The sequence below is a fragment of the Trichoderma virens genome, assembly GCF_000170995.1.
Source record: "Trichoderma virens Gv29-8 chromosome Unknown TRIVIscaffold_86, whole genome shotgun sequence".
In the NCBI taxonomy this organism is placed as follows: Eukaryota; Fungi; Ascomycota; class Sordariomycetes; order Hypocreales; family Hypocreaceae; genus Trichoderma; species Trichoderma virens.
In genome coordinates this window covers 438,093-458,763 of record NW_014013663.1, presented here as the reverse complement: position 1 = coordinate 458,763, position 20,671 = coordinate 438,093, and the positions used below count along the sequence as shown (strand labels likewise).

General features: G+C 47.7%; 4 protein-coding genes across 4 annotated transcripts; 2 read left to right on the top strand and 2 right to left on the bottom strand.

Annotated features, from left to right (window-relative positions):
• Window positions 1–303: 303 nt before the first annotated feature.
• TRIVIDRAFT_204562 (uncharacterized protein) lies at window positions 304–6,213 on the bottom strand (the record flags this gene model as incomplete). The annotated part of the gene is made up of 1 exon (XM_014097134.1): window positions 304–6,213. One exon carries the CDS (start codon window positions 6,211–6,213, stop codon window positions 304–306), a length of 5,910 nt encoding a protein of 1,969 aa, XP_013952609.1.
• Window positions 6,214–6,846: 633 nt separating this feature from the next.
• On the top strand, window positions 6,847–10,953 carry TRIVIDRAFT_122510 (uncharacterized protein; the record flags this gene model as incomplete). The annotated part of the gene is made up of 2 exons (XM_014097133.1): window positions 6,847–7,317; window positions 7,375–10,953. Coding segments are annotated over 2 exons (4,050 nt in total), but the record flags the coding sequence as incomplete, so codon positions are not given.
• An 843-nt stretch (window positions 10,954–11,796) lies between these two features.
• Window positions 11,797–18,721, top strand: TRIVIDRAFT_225720 (uncharacterized protein; the record flags this gene model as incomplete). The annotated part of the gene is made up of 3 exons (XM_014097132.1): window positions 11,797–12,742; window positions 12,895–18,279; window positions 18,345–18,721. 3 exons carry the CDS (start codon window positions 11,797–11,799, stop codon window positions 18,719–18,721), a joined length of 6,708 nt encoding a protein of 2,235 aa, XP_013952607.1.
• A 545-nt stretch (window positions 18,722–19,266) lies between these two features.
• On the bottom strand, window positions 19,267–20,091 carry TRIVIDRAFT_225719 (uncharacterized protein; the record flags this gene model as incomplete). The annotated part of the gene is made up of 1 exon (XM_014097131.1): window positions 19,267–20,091. The coding sequence occupies one exon, from the start codon at window positions 20,089–20,091 to the stop codon at window positions 19,267–19,269; it is 825 nt and encodes a 274-aa protein (XP_013952606.1).
• Between the last annotated feature and the right edge of the window lie 580 nt (window positions 20,092–20,671).

The window sequence follows — 20,671 nt, the reverse complement described above, 5'->3', positions numbered from 1 at the left end:
CGTTAATGCTGGCAGTGTGGATAATAAGACAAGGGATGACTCTGTGTATCGCCACCCAGAGTAAAGATATGGGGATGGCGGGCAGTGTAGTGCCTTGTTCTGTTAGAAATTGCCTGATCAGTGAAAGAGTCGTAGATCAATCATAGCACGAAGCTACATGTATGCACATTGATCACGCTTAGGTATACCAGATCATAAAATCTCGAATCGTGTTTGCATATCGTGTTTGCACATATGTAGGCTGCCTCAATGCTACAGATTTATCATGCGCGGAAAGTCCATATATATCTTCCCAGCAGCATTTCAACGATTCCATCGACCGCCCATTTCTACACCAAGGCCTCTGAATCGCTCATCTTTTCCCACCCACACCAAATCATGCACGTTCAAACATGAAGAGTACGAGCCATCTGTTGATCGTACAATCAACAATTCCATTTTTCTCCCTGGACCAGCTGTCCCTGGTGTAGCAGCTTGGGCTTGTTCCGCCACATTGTCTGTAAGCATGCAGCGCGTCCACTGTGTGAATCTCTGAGACTCATTATCCAATGTCCTCGCGCTGCACAGGCGGCCTTCTGGGTCAAACCAGAGTAAATAAATGGCATAGCCGCGACTGCTGCTCTCAACGCCGGTGTTGCACTCAGGACCGTTGGGTCCCTGACATATGGCATTGTTATCCAGATTTCTGATAAAATATGTAAGCCGCGAAGCAGTTGGATGAGCTACAGGGCCAGGCCAGTCTGCTCCGTTGGGTGTGACGCAGAACTTGGATGACCATTCCGTCTTATCAAATGTTTGGCCATCTCCTTCAGGTAGAATTGCAGTCTTGCCCCAAACGCGACCCTCGGTGCCGTCGATCCAGAAGATGAATAGTCGTTCCCTAGACTCGAAAAACGTAGATAGAGCAACCGGGCCACAGCCCGAGGTATCGGCATCACCGCTGTCAGCGATGTGGGCCTTATCGTCTACAGACAGTAAATCCAGGGGTCCGCTGACGTGGATTGAGCTCATAAACTCTCCAAACGGCGGCATGGGTACCGTTTGGAATCGCATCCATCGTATGCCTCCCCCCTTTCGCACCCAGAAAAAGTCTCGCCCTCGCTTGCCCAGGCGCCCTGCTGCACAGATGGCCTTTGAGACAGCAACAGCGATCTCACCTTCGGGCATAATGGGCCCATCACAATCTATTAAACCCGCTTTGGTTATAATCTGTGGCTTCAAGCGACGATGTAGAAAACTCCTATCACCACCCCAAAAACGGCCATCCGTGGATGTTGACATGAAGAGCTCGCCTCGAGGCCCTGCCCAGACCATGTACATTTCAGGCTCCGTACCAAACATGCAGATGGATCCAAAGTATGTGTGAGCGATGTCAATCCTCTTGAACGGCATTGGGCTTGATGCCCACCTTTCATCCGCATCTACCTGTTTCCACCCATGGTGGGGCCATTCAAGAAAGTTGATCTGTGTTCGCTCTACCGCATCTATGCCGCCATCACGTTTGACCCAGGCGAGTTGGTGCTTATGAAGAGACTTGCCCACAGGGGAAATGGCAAATGCGCCCACTGACCCAGCATATAGATCCTGTTTATAGATCTTTAACGGGGTCACTGTAGCAAGTACCGTTCCATTGTAGTTGGCCCGGCGCCAGTGGACACAGGTGATGGTGCCATTACCTTCCACAAACCAGAGTTCGTTGGTGGCCCTATATGTTACGAATTGACTGCGTGAATGCACCGTTGGAAGATTGGAGAGATCAAGTGGTGCCGCTGTGACGGGATTTATAAAAGTGTCAAGCAGCAAGAGGGTGAAAACATCCGCCCTTTCCTCCAGGAGGCCTACCAGCCGCTTAGATTCGACCATTAATTGATGTACAATGCGGACTGTTTGATCACCCTCCATATCAGAATGCCAGATATGAACATCTCGCTCCAGACGTGTCATGTTGGCTTCGAGTTGTGCATCAACGGCCTTATTCACAACGGGGCTCTTGGAATCATATGGCGCTTCGGGTTGACATACAGGGCTGAGCATAACGCGTACCTTATATGGGTTATCAGCACCGCTTATTTTTGGAACATTGGGGGGCTGCTTCCAATAGATGTTGATACCCGGATAATCCAACGTAAATCGCACATCGATAGGATAAAATGGCCGGGGAATCTCTGGGAAGTACACGCGCGCCGACCGCGGACTCACACGTCGTCCCGTTGACTTCGACTTGACATAGAGCCTTATATTCTCTGGGCTTTGTGGTGTGAACTCGTGGAGGTTTGTATTACTTAATTCACTGGCTGAGGTGGATTCGCGCAGCAGGTGTGGTGCCAGCGAGAAGCTCACAAACTGTTTGCCTGAGCCACTGCGCAGCTTTGCTTCACAAATGACCTCTTCATCTGGTCCTAAAAGGCGTGAGCTGGCCACAGTTATATGCAAATATAACTGCTTTCTACTGGCAAGATAGAGATGTGTTGGTTCGCCCATTTTTAGAGTAACGGCTGGCTGGACTGTTATCTGTCGAGGGTAGGCCGTTTGAGCTTCCCACGAAATGTCAAACTGCGACCTGTAGCCAGATAAATCATCAGGATGGACGACTCTGACTTGACGCAGTATGAACGAGCCGTCAAAGAAGGCATCTTTCATCCGATCCTTGCCAAATCGTGGTTGCGCTGTGATGACAAGTAGAAGCGATTTGCTTGGATGAGCTTCTAGCAGATCTCCCAGCTTTGGTGATTCATTTTCCTCTTTGGGGGCAATGAAGAGGCTCCCAACTACAAGGCTTGCGTTGTATGACCATAGTGCACTCCCATTTAATCCTTCAACCTTGGGCAGAACGGGTGCGGCTGCTGTGCCAGGGATAATGAGAAGCGGGTTTATCCCACCTCCGTTTGTACTCTGCCCTTGAGAAAGCTTGACAGGAATGCGTACTTCAAGAAGCTCTGGATACCTCTTCTCAAGATGAGATTGGTTGGATGATTGCTTTAGCGCAAATACCAAATCCATGGGCGTTTTGAGATAGTGAATTGTGCTGCCGCCTTCGTTCCAACGTTGACTCGTCTCGTTAGCTGAGTCAGGGTCAAAGAGGGCGAAACAGGCCGCCTTGCTTGGCCATGGACACAATGTGGCCTTTTCGGGGTATTTAGCGTGTGGTAAGAAAACTATTTTGCTGTTCTGGTCCTCTAGGCCTTGCGCTGTGAGGCTATGCTGGGGCGGCATCAAGGATGAGGTATAGTTTGATGTTGCCATCATGGAAGATGATATTCCGGTTGGAAGTGGTACCCATGCTATTTCAACCACCTCAATCTTCTTGCTTCGATTAATTGGTTTCCGCTCTACCATTGCTGACGCTGGTTTTCGTATATTACCGCTTGTTGCAGTTTTCGTCCGTTGTCCAATGTCTAACTCAGCTCCAGGCTTCGTCCACCGACCTTCGCCACCTCCTCCGCCAACCATTCCTACTTTATCAAGATTCAACGTTAACTGCAGATTCGGTGTATTAAGTTGCAATGCCAGCGCTGCCGACGATACATCGTCTTCTGCCCCTTTCCACTTCCATACTTTGGTTGCGTCTCGCTCTGGTCCCGCCATGGCTGCAACATATCGCTTAAACAACGTGTCGGGTCGAATCATTCTTGTCTCCCAGTCGTAAACAGTATCAGAGCTACTTCTTGCTGCGGGAGCAAACATTCGTTCCAACTTTTTTCTCTCCTCTCCAACCTCGGATGATAGGGGCACCAACGGAATTGGACGAAACCAACCCTTTAGCTTAGACTTTGTGAGGCTTTCTCCTGCTTCGAAGCTTTGCTGATGAGATGGCTGAGAAATACAAATCTTATTAAAGTTGTTCTCCCCTGGTTTGCGATCAAACAAGCAAAGCAAGATATCGTCAGCCAGCAATTGCATGTAAAGTACCTCGCGGATACCTTCAGGAACTTCTTCGCTGAACTTGGCCTCTACTTTGAGATCAGGGAATGCAGTGACTGCTATACTGCGAAGCAAGAACCCCCATTTCGGCATCTGCACCGTAGTACCCTTTCCAGGACCATCAGATCGAACCTCGGCCATGTACCGATTAAGGCAAGATTTGATGGCTCGTCGAATCACATCGTCGCCATTGGCAAAATGATTGGCCATGCTCAGCCCTCCATCAATAACGGAATCCACCCACTTTGGATCTATGCAGAACGTCCGGATTGATTCACGAGGGAGCATGTCTGGATCAGGGACAAGGTTATGCAAAGGAAAGCCGGCGAGGAAAAACTTATCTAGAGCCCATGCTCGAACCAGCACCGCATCTGAGTCTATGGCTCTTTGGGGAATAGGAGGAATCTCAGGCTTTGCTTCTGTGTGTGGAGGAGGAAAGCCGAAGAAGGCATTAACAACAGCCTCGAGCTCTTCTATATATGTGCCTTCCTCTAAGTCTAGAGGCGCACCGGAAACTGCTAGACGCGCCAGAAGACCACTTTGTCGATCTTCTCGCTTGCGCAACCACCGCGAGTCACCACCCGTTAAGTTCGTGATATCATGTGCCTTTTGGAGCTGATTGACCGACTCGTGGAGAGATCCGAAGCATGCCGCCAATGTGAGGTCACCCGTATCAGTACCATTGACCTTCATTGTAACGGCCCTCCTAGCCTTAACACGTTGAACAGCCTCCGCATGAACATGGCCTCGAAATCGGAGAAGCGCTGCAGTGAAAGAGCGATCTGCCATTGCAAGAGATCGGCCAAGATGCCATGCCATCTTGTATGAGATATCTTCGATCCCTGTCTCGCTATCAATTAAGCCGAGATCTTCGCCTGTCATGGAGAAGCAGCTAATCATATCTCGTGCTGGTGACACGGGGATGAATGGGCCGCGCATAAGGGACCGAGTAATCTCGCCCGTGGGAAGTGTATGAGGCTTCAGTGTGTATCCAGCATATAATTTCTGTTGTATCCAGGTGGCCATCGGATCTTTTGTTCGTTCTGCCTTCGCATGACTTTTCCTTTCCTGTGATACTGTGACTTCCTTCTTTTCCGGTTTGCCATCTTCTGGCTTCTCAATTTCATCCATCTTGTCAAACTCCTTTTGGGCCAGGTCTAGCTCTTTCTTATATTCTTTAGGCATCTCAATACGTAACGGTTGCACATTTTTGCCTAGGCTCTCCATAGTGTTCCTAAAATCAATGTGACTTTCTGGAACACACATCCAGTCCCAGCTGAATAATGATACCAATCCTGCGAATTCTGCCTGTGGTTGCAGGTCTGCCGTCATCCTGGAGACTCCCTCTAGTGAAATGAGATGCGAGATGACACGACGCGGTTTGTCTTCTCCAGGAGGACCAGTCCTGGGGCTAACAACTACAGAAAACTCAGGCTGCGGGTTCGGACCAGCGCCACTATTGCTCATGAGGTTGACGGTACTAGCCATGAAGCCAGCATGAGTTTGTCGTACGTGAGCCATGTGTGAAAACCGACCCAAGTCGGGTACAAATGGTGACTGTTTTGACTCTTTATAGCTTGTAAAGAGCTCTTGGAACAGAGTTCTGGTAATTAACACAAAGTTGACTCTATCCGTGGCTGAGTAGTTCTTTTCATTGATGGGAAGGCCCGCGTTGCCACTGAGTGGCGAAACCACTCCTGTAAGTGTCTCAAGATGTGAAGCAGTTGTCGAAATAGTCCCCATGCTGGACGGCTGCGATTTGGGATCTTCAATTCCCGCAGTACGGCATTTACTCTCGTCAAGAGCAAGCTCATCCTCTGTGAAGCTCAAGACACCTAGCCATGGAATCCGGCTATTCGCCAAACCACCACTGCTCCGTCCTCCATTGCCACCAGTAATTTCTCGCTCCCAAGGTGTTGTAGGGCGATTAAAGACGACGTGTGCAAGCGTTTTTGCATAGTCACTGTGTCCAGAAGCTGGGTATACGCTGTGAATGTCCGCATGTGGATCAACTAGCTGGAAGTTTGGGCTGGATACACGCAGCTGCGTATCGGGAGATGAAAGTTCTTTGGTAACAGTCTGTTTAATATTTGGATCGAAAACCTCGAGATGCTGGGATGTTCTCAATGTGTATTCCCCGACAGTGAGCGGGGGTTCTTGGTATGACCAGACATTTAACTGCCCGCGCGAAAGCTGTCTATCGACTGGGCCCGATGAGCTCGATGTGATAGTGCGGTCTGGTTGGCGTTTAGAAAACGCCGGATACAAGGTATTTGTAGATGCAGACAACATCTTGGACCTCCTGTATCAAAAAGAAAAGAAGTAGTGAGTAGAATGTGCTTTAAGAGAGTCTACATGAGGGGAATAGTATATCTATTCCACTGTTGCTCATATTTGGAGTGTAAACTTGGTAGCTAAATTTACAACCTGCTTCTCGTATGTTTCGGTTAGGAATGTCCACCTGAATATTTTTTTGTACGAGATGTCCCCTGTCCCATATTACATAAAACGGCGCTGGTCAGCTGGGTTTCAAAGGCGATATGAGCCTGGTAGCGTAGGCGGATCTCAACAATTCCAAGTGTCCATATTTTATTCAACTGGCGTATCAAAATCTTTATCGCCCTTGAGCTCGATCGGACGGGCCACGTAGTGCAGGAAATATTGGCAAGTATTGGATGAGCGCATAGGTAGTTTGCCAAATTCGGAGGCTCAGCTCCGGTATTTGACGCCGCCAGCTCCACATGCGTACAGTGCTGTTACTGTACGTCTTATTGGTAGATCAAGAATTGGCCTCTGGACAATTCCAAACCAAGATGTCGAGCGGGCGGGTGATTTGGAACTTCGTGAACCCATATCAACACAAGCATTGCTACAGAGTAAGGCTAAACCAGTCGGCTTCCACAAAGTATGGCATCTCCCGAGCCCCCAAACGCCAAAGCAAATGCAACCGTTGTCGTCCCTATGGCCGTCCAGGCCTTTCTCGTAGCAGATGACTTTGGCGACACGCTCTACCAAATTGCACCGATTACGCAGCCTGATCTTTTTAAGCTCCAGCAACTCCAACAGCCAGATAGATATACATCTCAAATTGGAGGAGAGGGAGGCGGCGAATGGGATCACCATGACCTCCTAGGCAAGGTTGATACGAGTTGGTGGAGACTACAGGCCGAGTATAACCCTCGATTCCGAGACTTGACGACAGGAGGACCACGAGAAAATCGTTCTGGAGTCTATCTTAGCTGGTGCCTGCCAAAACTCTATCGATCTGCAATCACTGCCACTGAGAGTGCTGTCAGCACACCCGAAGACCGCAAGGCATTCGAGGAAAGGAAGCTTCAGAGCGGATATAGAATTAAGGATGCCAATGGAGAGGCAATACCAGACGAAAAAATCCAGGTAATTCAAACTTACAGCAATTTATAACAATATACCCATGTAAACTAACTACGATAGTTCCGTGCTGTGCCAGATCGCTGGATAGTGCTCAAAGCCCCGCGGACTGGACCCCAAGCGGGAACGGAGATGTGGAAGATTATTGAGAGCAACTGTATGCGTGTATTTGACCATGATGAGCTTATAGCCAACAATGGTCAAGATATTGAAGTTATCACGTCTCCAGGTATTAACCCAGCTGATTTGGGTCCAGCCAGCCTGGATGAGAAGGAACCCCCCAAGCCTATGACAATGGGCCGAGCCGCTTACTTGACCCATACAGAGCTTGAATCACTGCCTGATCGAATACACCGTAGTCCTTTCAATGCCTTTGAGATGGGTCATGAATTCTTCGTTGACTACCAGCCACACAACATGGGCGTCTTTTCTTTCTTTGACGCTATGGACGACTGTGCTGGAAAATCTGGATCTGTCACGGTTGATTATGCTGTCATTGGGTATCACTCGGATGCCCGTGATGACCCTCTGATGCTTGATCAACCCCAACAAACAGACACAGCTCCCCTGAGGAACAGAGACATCATGGATGCCCTGGACCTTATGCTGGACAATGACCGCCCGTCTGAAGATACAGCAAAAGACGAAGCTAGGACCTTTCTTAAGAGCTATGCTAGCAGAGACGGCCGGACTATCACATACGGCTTGCTGCGCAACGTGCGTTTCGACCGCAGTAGTGTCAACCATTTGAATGCCCCATCAATCAAGCTCCAAGAAGATATCTATTCTCACCAGCCTATCGCTGTTGGACTCCACACGCTGGACGCTTTGGCAGCTTATATGCATGTCGCTCTAGGTGGTTCATCTACCGCTATCCAAACTCTCTTAAACCAGGTTATCATGTTAGTTGCCAGGGAGGATGATGTTGATTCCCAACGCAAAGCAGCAGATGAAGTGGCAAGCCATTCTTGGGTCGGTCAAAAAGAGGGAACTGTGTGGAATCTTCCGCAAAACGATAATGGAGATGAAAAGATGCCGACCTTCAACGATGAGCGACGTAACGACTTGTCCAAGTTGAACTGTCTTCAGGCACGGTGGGATGCGTGCATACGTGAAGAGGAACAACTCACCCAGAAGCTTTACGGCTGCTGGTGGAATGCAATGGGGATGCGTAAGCTTCCTGTCGAGGTTCTTACATCACGCCGTGAGAGAGTCAGGCAAGAAGCTTTTACAATAGGCAACAGACTGGACATCTTGTCCAAAAAGAAACAGGCGCTCCAGGAAACGATTGAGTATGCAAAGATCAAACTGGAAAATTTACTTGGAGGTGGTAGAAGCATGAAGCTTGTTGCAGTGCCAACCCGTCCATTTGGTCGACACCAGGATCCTACTATACTCCTTGCCGGCGCCAAATCTGGATGGCCATCCGATTTCTCCAAGCCATTGCCTGTTCGCCTTGCATCAGAAATTGCGCCTAAAGCACCTGCAAACTCTAATGAAGACTGGATGAATCAGTATATGCCCGAAATATCGGCGCCTGTGAACCCTCTGTTGCGTGATTTCTTTGAGCCCGAGGAAGATAAGAGAAGTAATGCAACTGAACGAAAGAGTCCGTACGCAGGCATCGAGAATATGCAAGACACTCAAGGATGGTTCCCGCTCTTCCTTGAGTGGGAGATTGAGTACTATCACATTCCTTTCTCAAAATGGACCTTTGAGCCATCGGATGAAGACAGCGGCCGATGGCGATGGGTCATTCCTCCTGAAAATATTCTCGCCCAGGACCCTGCGATTGCCAAAGACTGTCGCCGAATTCACGGCCGCACGCCTTTTCTACCGGAGTCGGCACTTACGTTGGGTTCACGGCTTGAGCAGCTATTTGAGCAAACGACTGACAAGGATGTTCTCGGCTGGAAGGATGAGATTCTGGATAAGGTGTCTTCGATCGAATATTTCTCTTCGCCTCTTTCAGGACTCACAGATAACCTGCTAACTCTTCGCCTGGGGCATCACCACCGCCCCACAGCTGCTTCATGCTCTGGAGACTCGGTTATAACGAATATCCTTGGCCTGAAACCCGATATACTCAAGAAAATAGAGGGCCTGGCACCAGAGCTTGCTCCCTATGGCGCTTCAGCCACGGCAGTATCTCCACCTGAGTACTGGGACAATGATGCTACCCCCTTTAAACCAGTTATGCATGGTCAAGCACGTTTCACTAGACTTGTTGTGGTGGACAAGTTCGGACAGATTGTCTCTGGAATTCGACCTACAGAATATGGCGACAATAGCAAAGGAGAGTCATCGGCATTGTATCCATGCCTGTCGCCCGGTCTCACCTGTGGTGTACTCGATCCTAAAGAAACAGGTGATATCTACTTGCCCAACACTGCTATAGAAGCAGACAAGGATCACAACGTGTGCCAGTTCTTCCAACTGCCCCCTCGCATCAACGAGCATGCTCGACTCAACGTGCGTTTCTTGATGCCGGGAGACGGGATCCGTCATCCAGCCACGGAATGGGAAAATCCGATTTGGGCTTGGTTAGTGACTAATTTTCAAAACCATTCCATACAGGTATACGACGGTGACGGCTGTTTCGTGCGAGAAGTTGTCATCATTAACGATGCTAAAAACCCCAGCGTGGTCTTTTCCATGGGTCCCGACGGTAAGACGCACTCAAAGTCGCCTACTGGCAGGCTAGCCGAGTTATTGAACTCTATGGAACAATTTGACTTCTCATACTCGCTGTTTGATATGCTTGGCGGAGCTGCTGATAGCAACTGGCGTTCTTCGAGCGCAAATCTTGACGATATGCTCCCAGCTGCATTCGGCCGCCCTGTTTGTATTGCAGACATTGGTATGTCAATTGAGCTGGCCGCCCCTGCACTGTCGACCGCCTCTCTTCTTTGTTCCACAGCTTCATCAACTACAAAACCAACAAGTATTCTTGATTACACATTTCCCATCGCTATGGGCAACCACACGGCTGCATTCGACGGCCTGGTAGGGACATTTCCCTCCAGTGGTCCCATAACTGTGCAAAATATCTCAACAGCATACAGTCGGTACGCTAGCAAAAATGCAAGCAAGCCAGGCGATGGGTACACATCAGCAGAGGCAAGACCTCAACCATTAGAAGTGAAGCCATACTTCATTCCTGGAGACACGGGTATTGAAGACGAAGACTTTGCCAAAGCACACAATGCCAGCCTCACACAAAACAGCATTAGCGCAATTATTGATGTCAAGCTGCCCATACACCTGTATTCTGGCTCTCTGTTCCCCATGGTAGAGCTATCATTACCACGATGGCCAGTCGACAATGCCATGAGCAACATGCAAGCCTTCTTCGCCGCCGGTCCAATCCTGATTCCTGAGAAGCCGCGCATGGATCTTTTCCACACAGCAACAGAACCATGGGAAGCAACTGTAAAGATGCCGTCAGCAGCAGTGGCTGACGACTCCTGGCGCTGGATGCAGCCTAGGCTGGAAAACATAGATGCCTATGCCATGGATGATGATGAACCAACGATGGCGAGGACGGTGTGGGAACCAATGCAGATCAAATCCTTGGATACATCATTGAAGGTTGAGACCGCTGCTCGTAGTGAGATTGTAGAAGGATATGTTATGGTGCAGCCAAGGGGACAGAAGAAGTGAATACATCTGCATTAGAGCCAGCATTGTGCAGTAGATCATAGGCACCCAGTCCGGATCAATTTCTTTCTACATACGTGAGAGCTACATAGATATCAAATCTTCGTTGGTGAGCGTATTCTTCTCTCAAACAACCAAACATAACGCAGTATTGAGTTCAGTCCTGATACCAGCCAAGTTCCCACATGTGGCATACTGGCATGTCGTTTATTGCTAGCTTCACCTCTACAAAGAGAAACGCGGTCTTTCCGAGGCGGGTCGACCCGAGCCCGCACAGTGCGATCCTCCCGCATCGATCTATTGCCGCTACCATCAATAGTTCGAGTAATCCCTGCGATACGATGCTTGGCAATAATCAGCTGCATCTGCAGCTTCTTTTTGCAGCTTCAATCGTCCACAAGAGCGCCTCCTGGACGGTTTACGACGTCTCCACGAGGAGCTCAATTTACGTCAAGACGCGTGACCCCGAATGGAGGTACTCGTCCAGCCAAGATCACCCTCTACTCGAAAAACAACAGGCTGTCATCGAAATAGACGCCGAAGTCTTTGTTAGCAAGCTTCTATCTCAGACTCTTTCTTTCTTCACTTTTCTTGTCTTCTATTTTTTTTCTTTTCCTCATTTCCCATCTATGATTTCAACCCTAGTTCCAACATTACTTTGTCATTTTGCTTGAGTTTGCTGCCTAACAGTCCAGGCATTGGCTCGTATCTCAACCCGTGCCATGATAATCGTGCTCTCGTGCTCAGACTTTCCAAATTCATACACCTTCATAACAGAATTTTAGGGCCGATTCTAGAACTAAAAGTTTGTTCTCCGGTTACAATATGACAGACGCATACAACTCCTATGAAGTGCACTCAAACTTCATCAATGTTGGTGCCGGCGATGGCGCCATACATTTGCTGGTGAAAAATAAGACAATAATTGAAAGGGCAGTACTCATCGATGGTGGCGATAAGACTGCGTACGAGGAGTTGAAAAGCGCCATCTTTGCTCTAAAGAAATCTTATGGGCCGTTGAATACCAACAACATACTGTTCAAATTCACTGCCATCGTTATCACGCACTGGGACGGGGACCATTATCGGGCGCTTACCAGGGTGCTACATGATGATTTCAAGCTACAGGGAAAGTCGACATTGATTGATAAAAATTGCACATTCTACTGTCCGGCTACGGCCATGAATAAGATAAACAACACGAAATGGCGGGTTGAAGATGGTCAATTGTACTTTCTGGACGACCACCGTAAAAGGATCCCAATTTGCAAAGCCGTCATCAGCACAGATTGCATTGGGTACGACCTATTCACGAATGAGCCCATTTTTACATCTCCAGCGATAAAATGGACCCGGATGCTGTCTCTCGCTAGCGTATACCAATGCGCCAAACTCAGGAACAAATTGTCGCCCATATTCCTCATCGTCGGGCTGGACTTCTGCTTCGTCGACGACACCACTCGGACCATACTCGCAGATGAGCGTAAGAAGGTCACAAAAGCTCGCGAAATTAACGGAGCTTCACTCATGGCCACGATCATTTGGCCGAGAGATGACTCAAACCTCCGTGTGTCTCTCTACACAGGCGGCGACGCAGAAGAAGAACGCGAACGGCATCTGCTAAAATGGATGGGGAACACTAAGAAGGACGTGTTTCTCGATGTGGTCAAAACGGGCCATCATGGCTCGCATTTTGCCCTTCCGGAAAACATTGTCAACTTTAAGAGCCAGGCATTTGTGATATCAGCTGGCCAGAAACATGGCCACCCCAGTGAGTCATATTTTGTTCATTTTTGTCCGCCCTTCCAGACAGTTAATGGTATTACCGATACTGATCCTATTCGATAACCCCTAATATTCCCCTGCAAGAAGAACGGCCAGTGTCAGGACGTGCATGCTGACGTGGGTAATTATTAAACAAAGGCTTTTCTGTGATATTCTACCTTCTACAGGTCGCTAGCATATTTGCAAAGAACGAAGTCGAGCCCAATCTTAAAATTCTTGGTACAAGGAAGCCATATTGGCTAGACAAGCCTGTGGAAGAGTTGACCACCAACCATTTAAATCTTAACACGGTCATGGGTTACAACGATGGTACAGCCGTCATATTTGATGCTCTGCTAGAAGTCATGCGCTTTACAAAAGACCAGGAAATTACCAAGGACTTGATAAATGAGTTCAACACCAATATGAACGAAACGTCCGGCGAAGTCATAAAGCGCATGAAAAACTTTTTCCACCTTCAAGGCTACAAACTCAATGAGCTGGCAAGCATTGGAGAAGGCAAAACATTTTTGAATCAGGACAAAACATGGAAGCCGCCAACTAGTAAAAATCTCAATGCCGATGATGAGTATTTCGAGGCATTAAAAGCAGCGCGATCAACAATCAGCATCGGGTGGACCGAACACCTGTGCAAGCCACGAAATAATGACGATGACGTTCAATTTGTGTCCGTCAAGGCCAATAGCGATGGAATCGAGTCCCAACTGGTTAAAATCGGCGAGAACAAGACCTGGAATACAGGGGTGAAAACCGCGGCTCGGTGGAGTAAAATAGATGAAACTGAGTGCCCAGTCGCTAGAGTATTTGATGATAAGACAGGCAAGTACAAAATCATACGACGAGTCCGCAATTTGCTTGATACAGTTGTTGCCAGTGCAGATCTGGATCAGCCGCTGGGGGAGTGGACCAACGAGCTTTTCATACGCGATGTCAAGAAGGCGCAAAGTCAGGCCGGTGCCGGTTTTCCAAGAATAGGCCGCTTTGAACGTCTTGAACTCTCTGACGATGCCTCACACATTGCTTTCTGGTTGAACCAGTGTTTCCTCGACGCAGCTACGCTTAGAGTCAGTGGAATAACTAACGAAACGGAAAACGTTGTTCTCAACACAATTGACATTCAGATACGTCCTAAACTCGGTACTGAGACGGCAGCTAATGAGCCAACATGCCTCGTCTTCACGACTGATCAGGTTGTGCGAAATGCCCAGTTTGGAGAAATTGGAGCTGGTCTACCGCAGACGTCACTTGGCTATGACAAACGTCTTCCGGGTTTTGTTTTCGCGCTGGATACTTCCCAGACAAATGGCGCCATGTCTCTTCCGCAGTTTGTCGAACTCATTGGCTTTCCCATCTCTCCTGTCATAAAGGAAGCTTTATCTCCGGTGAAGCTTCGTTTAGCTCCATCCCGCTCGAGTTTTGATGCGAATGCATACAAAGGGCCAGACTATTGTTCGGGTCTGTGGTTCATTCCATTCCATGATATGCGCGTCATCTTCCGGATGGCCATGGAGCTGGACCATGTCGATAGCCCTGACAAGAGTATTTCTATCAGCTCTTCTGCTATTGAGAAATTCTTGAAAGAGAGCGGTTTGGCCTGCAATGTCTCTGATATCCTCGTCACTGGCACGCGTGTATTCGAGTCTATGCTGGACACGCATATGCAAACAGCATCTCTCTTTGGCATCCAAGCAAAGTTGAGCATAAGGACGAGTGAGCAAGATCTAGGAGAACAAGGTAGTTCGGTATTTTCGTCTCTCTTCGACGGCTTGACGTTCACTGGGGGTATTAATTTTGTTCGTGATTATGGCTTCGAGCTTACGCTCCAGCTGCATGATGACACGTCCAAAGTATTGACTCAGCTGCTTCAATGGTGCCAGACACTGATGGCCAGAAGCTCTGACAATCAGAGTGTTCCTTCAATATCTGAAATATCGATCCAAGATGCTGTCACCGAGATTGAGGATGCCTTTGGCACCATTTTGAGCGGGCTCAACGTTCATAGCCTTATAATTGGCTTTGAGAGCAAACTCACCGGTGGGAAACCGCTAGAGAAAATGCCGAAACCCACATATTTTACTGTCAAAATCGAAGCCAAGCTAAAAAATGACAAAGTGCCATTTTCAGCTACGTTACAGTGGCGGCATGGTGTATATTCTCTATCGTGCGAGCTCCAGCACCCCTCTTACCCTACTATATCCAGTATCCCGCAATTACCACAACGTTACAGCAACCTCAGATTTATACCAACCACAGACGTTCCTAACAAGCTCTCGATTAAAGATCTCGTCAATCAGAAAGACTTGGTTTTCCCCCATGGCATTCCTGACATGATTAGCGATGCACGCTTCCAAATAAGCACCCTTGGCAAACGAAAAACTGTTTCCCTTGAAGGGAGGCTTGAGTGTTCTCCTCTTACAGAAGGCCAACCAGGATTTGACACGGGTAGTTCTCCTCCAGTATTTCGCTTCAATGAGCTCCATATTGATCTCACTGTGATATTTGACAATCAACCAATGACCGACTTTATCCTTGAATTTGACGCCGTAACGGAGCTTAGGCTGCCTTCAAGCTATAAGCCGGATCATTCTTGGGGGATTATTGAAGACGTCACCTCCATCACCACCAAGGTTGAGCATGTCGGTGAGAAGAAAGATTCATCATGGAAAATTTCCGGAAAGGTCGGAAACCTGCAAATTGCGCATCTATACGATTTATTTGCCAAAGATGGGTCAAATGATGCCATCATGGAGCTCATGGCGGGCGTTCATATTGACTACATATTCATAGAGTATGAGTATAACAAAAATCTTCCAGGAAAGCTAGAGATAGATGGGTTCTTAACTCTAGGCACTCCTCGAGATGGTCTTGAGCTAGAGCTACAGTATACACACATGGGTAAGTCCAAGAAGGGCGAGGAGAAGGAAGATAGTGGGTGGTTTTTCAACGCCAGGGCAGCCGCAGCCACTGGCAAAGAGCCTGGGGGCAAAGAAAAGACATATAAGATCGCCACGCTCCTCAAGGATTTGGTCGATGATGTCAATGATCTTCCAGAAATCGTTCGAAACGTGGAAATACCGCGATCTTGCTTAGAGGCCAACCTAGCATGCAGGCGCGTTACCTCAAAAAATGGCGAGAAACACGCTGTATTCGCACTTACCATCACCATCGCAACCAAGATTGGCAAATTTGATGTTACTCTGGCCCAAATTTGCTCATATACGGCAAATAAAGACAAACAGAATCCAGAATCCAGGCCAGGACGAATTCTGCGCATCTCACTATCCGGTATAGGTAAAGTAGACATTCCTGTCGTTGGCGAGGCTGCACCGCCATTTGATCAGGTTGGAATTGTGTGGACAAACCGTGACATTACTCCAACGGAGCTTGATGAGCTAAACAACCATGTGTTTATGCATCAGTCTCTGTTGGTGAAATCACGTTCTGGTGATGCCGTTGGTGACCAAGAGCCAGATTCCAGTAGCGAAGTTCGTTTCCTGAAAGGATTCCATTTTCAAGTTGCTCTGCTGGAAGGTTCCCGTCCACGATTGATCTTAGATCATATAGTGGGTGGTAAAGAAAAGGATCCAAAACAAAAAGAAAAGGGTCTTACAGCTGGTGGCCCAACAGACACTTCTCCAGATGGAGGGAAATCCGTTGCGCCGATGTCCAAAACTTTTGGGCCTCTTTCCATCCGCAACATTGGACTCTCTGTTTCTGGTCCGAATTACAGCACTATTAACCTATCCTTGGATGCGATTGTCAAAATGGGGCCCCTCACATTCGCCCTATTGGGCTTCACCATCACCCTCGATCTAACAGTGCTCTGTCATCCAGAAAATCTAAAGTCACTCATGTCCAATGCCAGGATCAACGGCATGTCTGTAGCATTTGATAAGCCACCCACGCGAATTGCGGGCATGATAAATCCGTTCGACGACAAGTTCACCTCCAAGGGCTTTGAAGGCGCCATGGCTGTTAGCCTCTCCGAGTGGTCAGCAATGGCAGGCGGGAGGTACGAGGAACTATATCCAGACCTGAAGATCAAATCCTTTTCTCTTTTCGGTATGGTTCAAGGTCCTATTGCTGAGTTTGGCTGTGCCGAACTCAACGGATTGACTGGTGGTTTTGGCTACAACTCGAGGCTCGAGCTGCCCGCAGATGCATCTGGGGTGGTAAATTTCCCGTTCATTGCTCTTAATAGAAGCACTTCTCAGGGCGGCTCAGTGATGGATCAGATGAATCTCATCTTGACTAGAGGAGTCAAAGACGTTATTTCAACAGCAAAGGAAGAGATGTGGCTCGTAGCGGGTGTCGGCATCAAGGCATTCCAGACATTTAACGGACATGCCATCTTCGCACTGACGCTCAACGATCAGCCCAAGTTTGCGGTTCTTGCTACAGCAACAGCGATGTTTCCAAAACCTCCTCAAGGCAACGCTCGACCCGATGCCCCGCCCAAAGACACATTTATCGTGGTTGATATCGCTATGTCGTGTGTTATCGATCCATTTCACGGCACCGTCATCGCGACCGGTGAACTGACACCTCTGTCTTTCATACTCAACAAAGAATGCAAGCTCACCGGCTCATTTGCGATGGCCTACTTTCTCCCCAACTCCCCTCACGATGGTGATTTCGTCTTCTCAGTAGGCGGCTACCACCCAAACTTCCAACGGCCATCACACTATCCAATTGTCCGGAATCAGGTCGGAATCGATTGGCAATACGATAAAAGCTTGCGCATCTCCGGAGAGGCATATTTTGCCATCACTCCTCAAGCTGTTATGGGTGGCGGCCGCCTCGACATGGTCTTTTACACGAGTGCGCTGAAAGATCATCTCTCCATCACCGTCGTTTTCAGCGCGTACGCCAATTTCCTCATGCATTTCCACCCATTCTCGTTTGAAATCAATATTGGAGTTTCCATCTATGCATCGGCAAAAATGGATCTTCTCCTATGTACCAAGACCTACAGTCCCCTGGCACTCTCTGCCAGCCTGTCGCTATGGGGACCGCCGATAGCTGGCCTCGTAACGCTGAAGCTGTGGGAGTTTGAGATCAAAGTCGCGTTTGGTCCATCGCGTTTCAAGCCGAAATCATTGAGTCTGAATCAGTTTGTGCGTGTTGTGAAAAATCTTCCAGCAGAGGAGCCGAGAGATGGAGGCAAAGAGAAAGAAATCCCGAACCACATAGTAAGCGTCATTGCCGGGAAAGTGGCAACAGGAGAAAACAAAACCACGAATTCCGTTGAAATCTCTGCAGCAGGGCTTCTCATTCAAGTACAAGCTAGAGTACCTGTTTTGAGTGCTCTTATTAGCGGAAATACTGAAACCAAGAAGAGCATCGTCCAAACCGGTAACGGGGAAACCATTACACCGCAGATATTTGCAAGGCCGATGCTATTAAAGAATCCATTCCAGAAATCGGAGCTGGTAGTCACTTTGCTCCAGAAAAATGGCGAGGAGATCAAACTGAATGCAAATCCCCTCATCCAGAGTTTGCCTCCAGCTTTATGGGGAGACTGTAAGTTGGCCGCTATTGTCCATCTATAGAGGGGGAAAAGAGTGTCGCTGCTAACTTCTAGAAAGATGTCGAAAAACCAGATCTGGCTTCTCTCAAAGCTTCTACGATTCCACATGTGATTGGATATAACCTTTCTTTGCATCCAAAGCTCCCCAGTGCGGACAATCTCCCGGCCATTTTAGTGGAAGAATTCAACCCGATCGATGTGAGTGAGCGTATCAAGCCCATAGAGAAGCTCAACGATGATGGCTGCTTCCGGCTGGCTTCCAATATAGCTGTAGAGGTAAGCAATAGCCAGGAAGAGAAGGAAAAGCAGAAAAAGAAGAAGAAGGATGTGTTCGCAGCATGGGATCAATTCAAGAATGTGTGCTCGGGTGGTGGCCTAGGGCGGGATGCGCAACTGGTTAAGATATTTACAGAAACGAAGAGAATTGCGACTTAGTTCTCTCGATGCGGTGCTATGTAGGCTAAATAGATGATAGGGCGTGACATGGCAGCCAGAAATACCTTTAACACATGAATGTTCGTGAGATGCAATATTCTTCGTATTTACCTAGTCAGCATTTGCCGTACTTCATGGCAGAAATATAATTCAGCATTTAACATCTTGCTAGTTTTCTCTTAGCCTCGATTACTTCGGCCCCCATTTGAACAACCGAGCTTATCAAAACAATTAAGCAATGTCGAATCCCTTTCAGGATCAAGGTAATTCTTTATGTAAGGCTTATTATTTCAGGCTAGTTTTAGGGTTGTTAGATGAAACGGTAAAGATCGACTATTACGGTAATTATGCAGTAAGTGTAATCGTTCATAATGTGCTGAATAATCGCAACGAGTGCATTTGGCCATTTCTTTCTTTTTTGAAGAGGTTACTTTTTTTTAGTCGAAGCAGTACTCCCTACCTGTATCTTGCAGCATAGGAACTGAGCGCGTTGCGAAACCATACAATTCAAAATAAGAATATATATCTCTAGACCAATAAAATATTCATAACAGAATGCAACGGCCCATTATTGGTCTTTTAACACCTTGAGTTGTAGAAGATGTGTCTTGATTCTCTTCTCCATCTGCATCAGAGATTGTTTCGATTTCCACCGCACTTATAAACAACATAAACGCATCGGTATGAGAAAACCATGGAGAGTCGTAATTCGCCAGCCGAAACCTAGGAATGAGAAGATTTCCAACCCTTGTATGGTCATAGCAATAGTGAGCCATCGGGTCTGATTCTATTATGTCATCAGAATAGTCGATTCTGCGCAGCCTAAACTCCTCGTCATAATAATGGCGATGCACTTTGGTGTGTGTGTGAAAGTTGTCGGGGAAAACAATCTCTAAGACTCTCCACACCTCACCGTTGCCACGATGGCACGATTTCAGTTCCTTCGTAGAGAATCCTGGGAGTTTGAGGCAGAATGGTATATTGAAGTAGTACCAGAATGCATATCCAAAGAAGTACAGCTGGTAGTGCAATTCTTGCCTAGTTCCACTGCCACCCCCCATGTAGCGAGGACGAGGATTGTCGAGGATGCTAGTCGGCGACTTTGGACTTTGAACGTATAACTCTGTTCTCTGTGGTGTATAAATTCCCCTAAATAAATCGCCAAATTTATGAAAATCGATTCTCTGTAATTTTGTATTAACGGTGAATTTGAGAATCTGCGAGGTCAATCCTTTATGCTCCATTATTGATCCTAAAAGAGCCGCCTTGATAGAAATTGATTTAATCGAGTTGTAGTAGTCTAGGCCGCCACTGGCCTTGATCACATCATCCAGTAGCGAATTCCTGCCATACGTGTTAAAAATGCCCATGATATTGGCATGCAATCTTACATAATGACCACCAATTGTAGGTTACGGATTTAGGAGAAATTTTGGGAGAGGGAAGGTCTTTTCCCCTCTGCGTCTGCAAGATGTATGAATAGAATGAAGAATGGGCAAGTCGATTGTTGAGTCGATTGTTGACGTTTACACTCCACGCCGCGGCCAATGCTTACTCCTGCTTGATGTTAGGCTACCTTACTTGTATAAATAGTTTCAGGATCGCAGAATATCTCTATGGGATAGTCCAAGTTAATGTAATGTTCCTTGTTGACTCTGGCGGAAAATTGTGGACAAGTCCTCGTGATTACTGGTAATAAAGAAACCGCTAAACTTGGATGAGAAAATTCCCGAACACAGACCCTAGTAGTTCCTTGCATGATTATTCCAGAGTTAGGGTTTATTCGCCGATAGCATTTCCCGTATCTCAAATATCAAAGCTTGCAGGGATCTCAATCGCCTCTGAGCGCACCGACATGCGGAGAGAAATCTCAGATAGGGGCAGATCGAACCTTATCTGAATCTTTTTTTTCCCGATGTATTTTCTGATTTGATAATGTTGCAAGGTTCT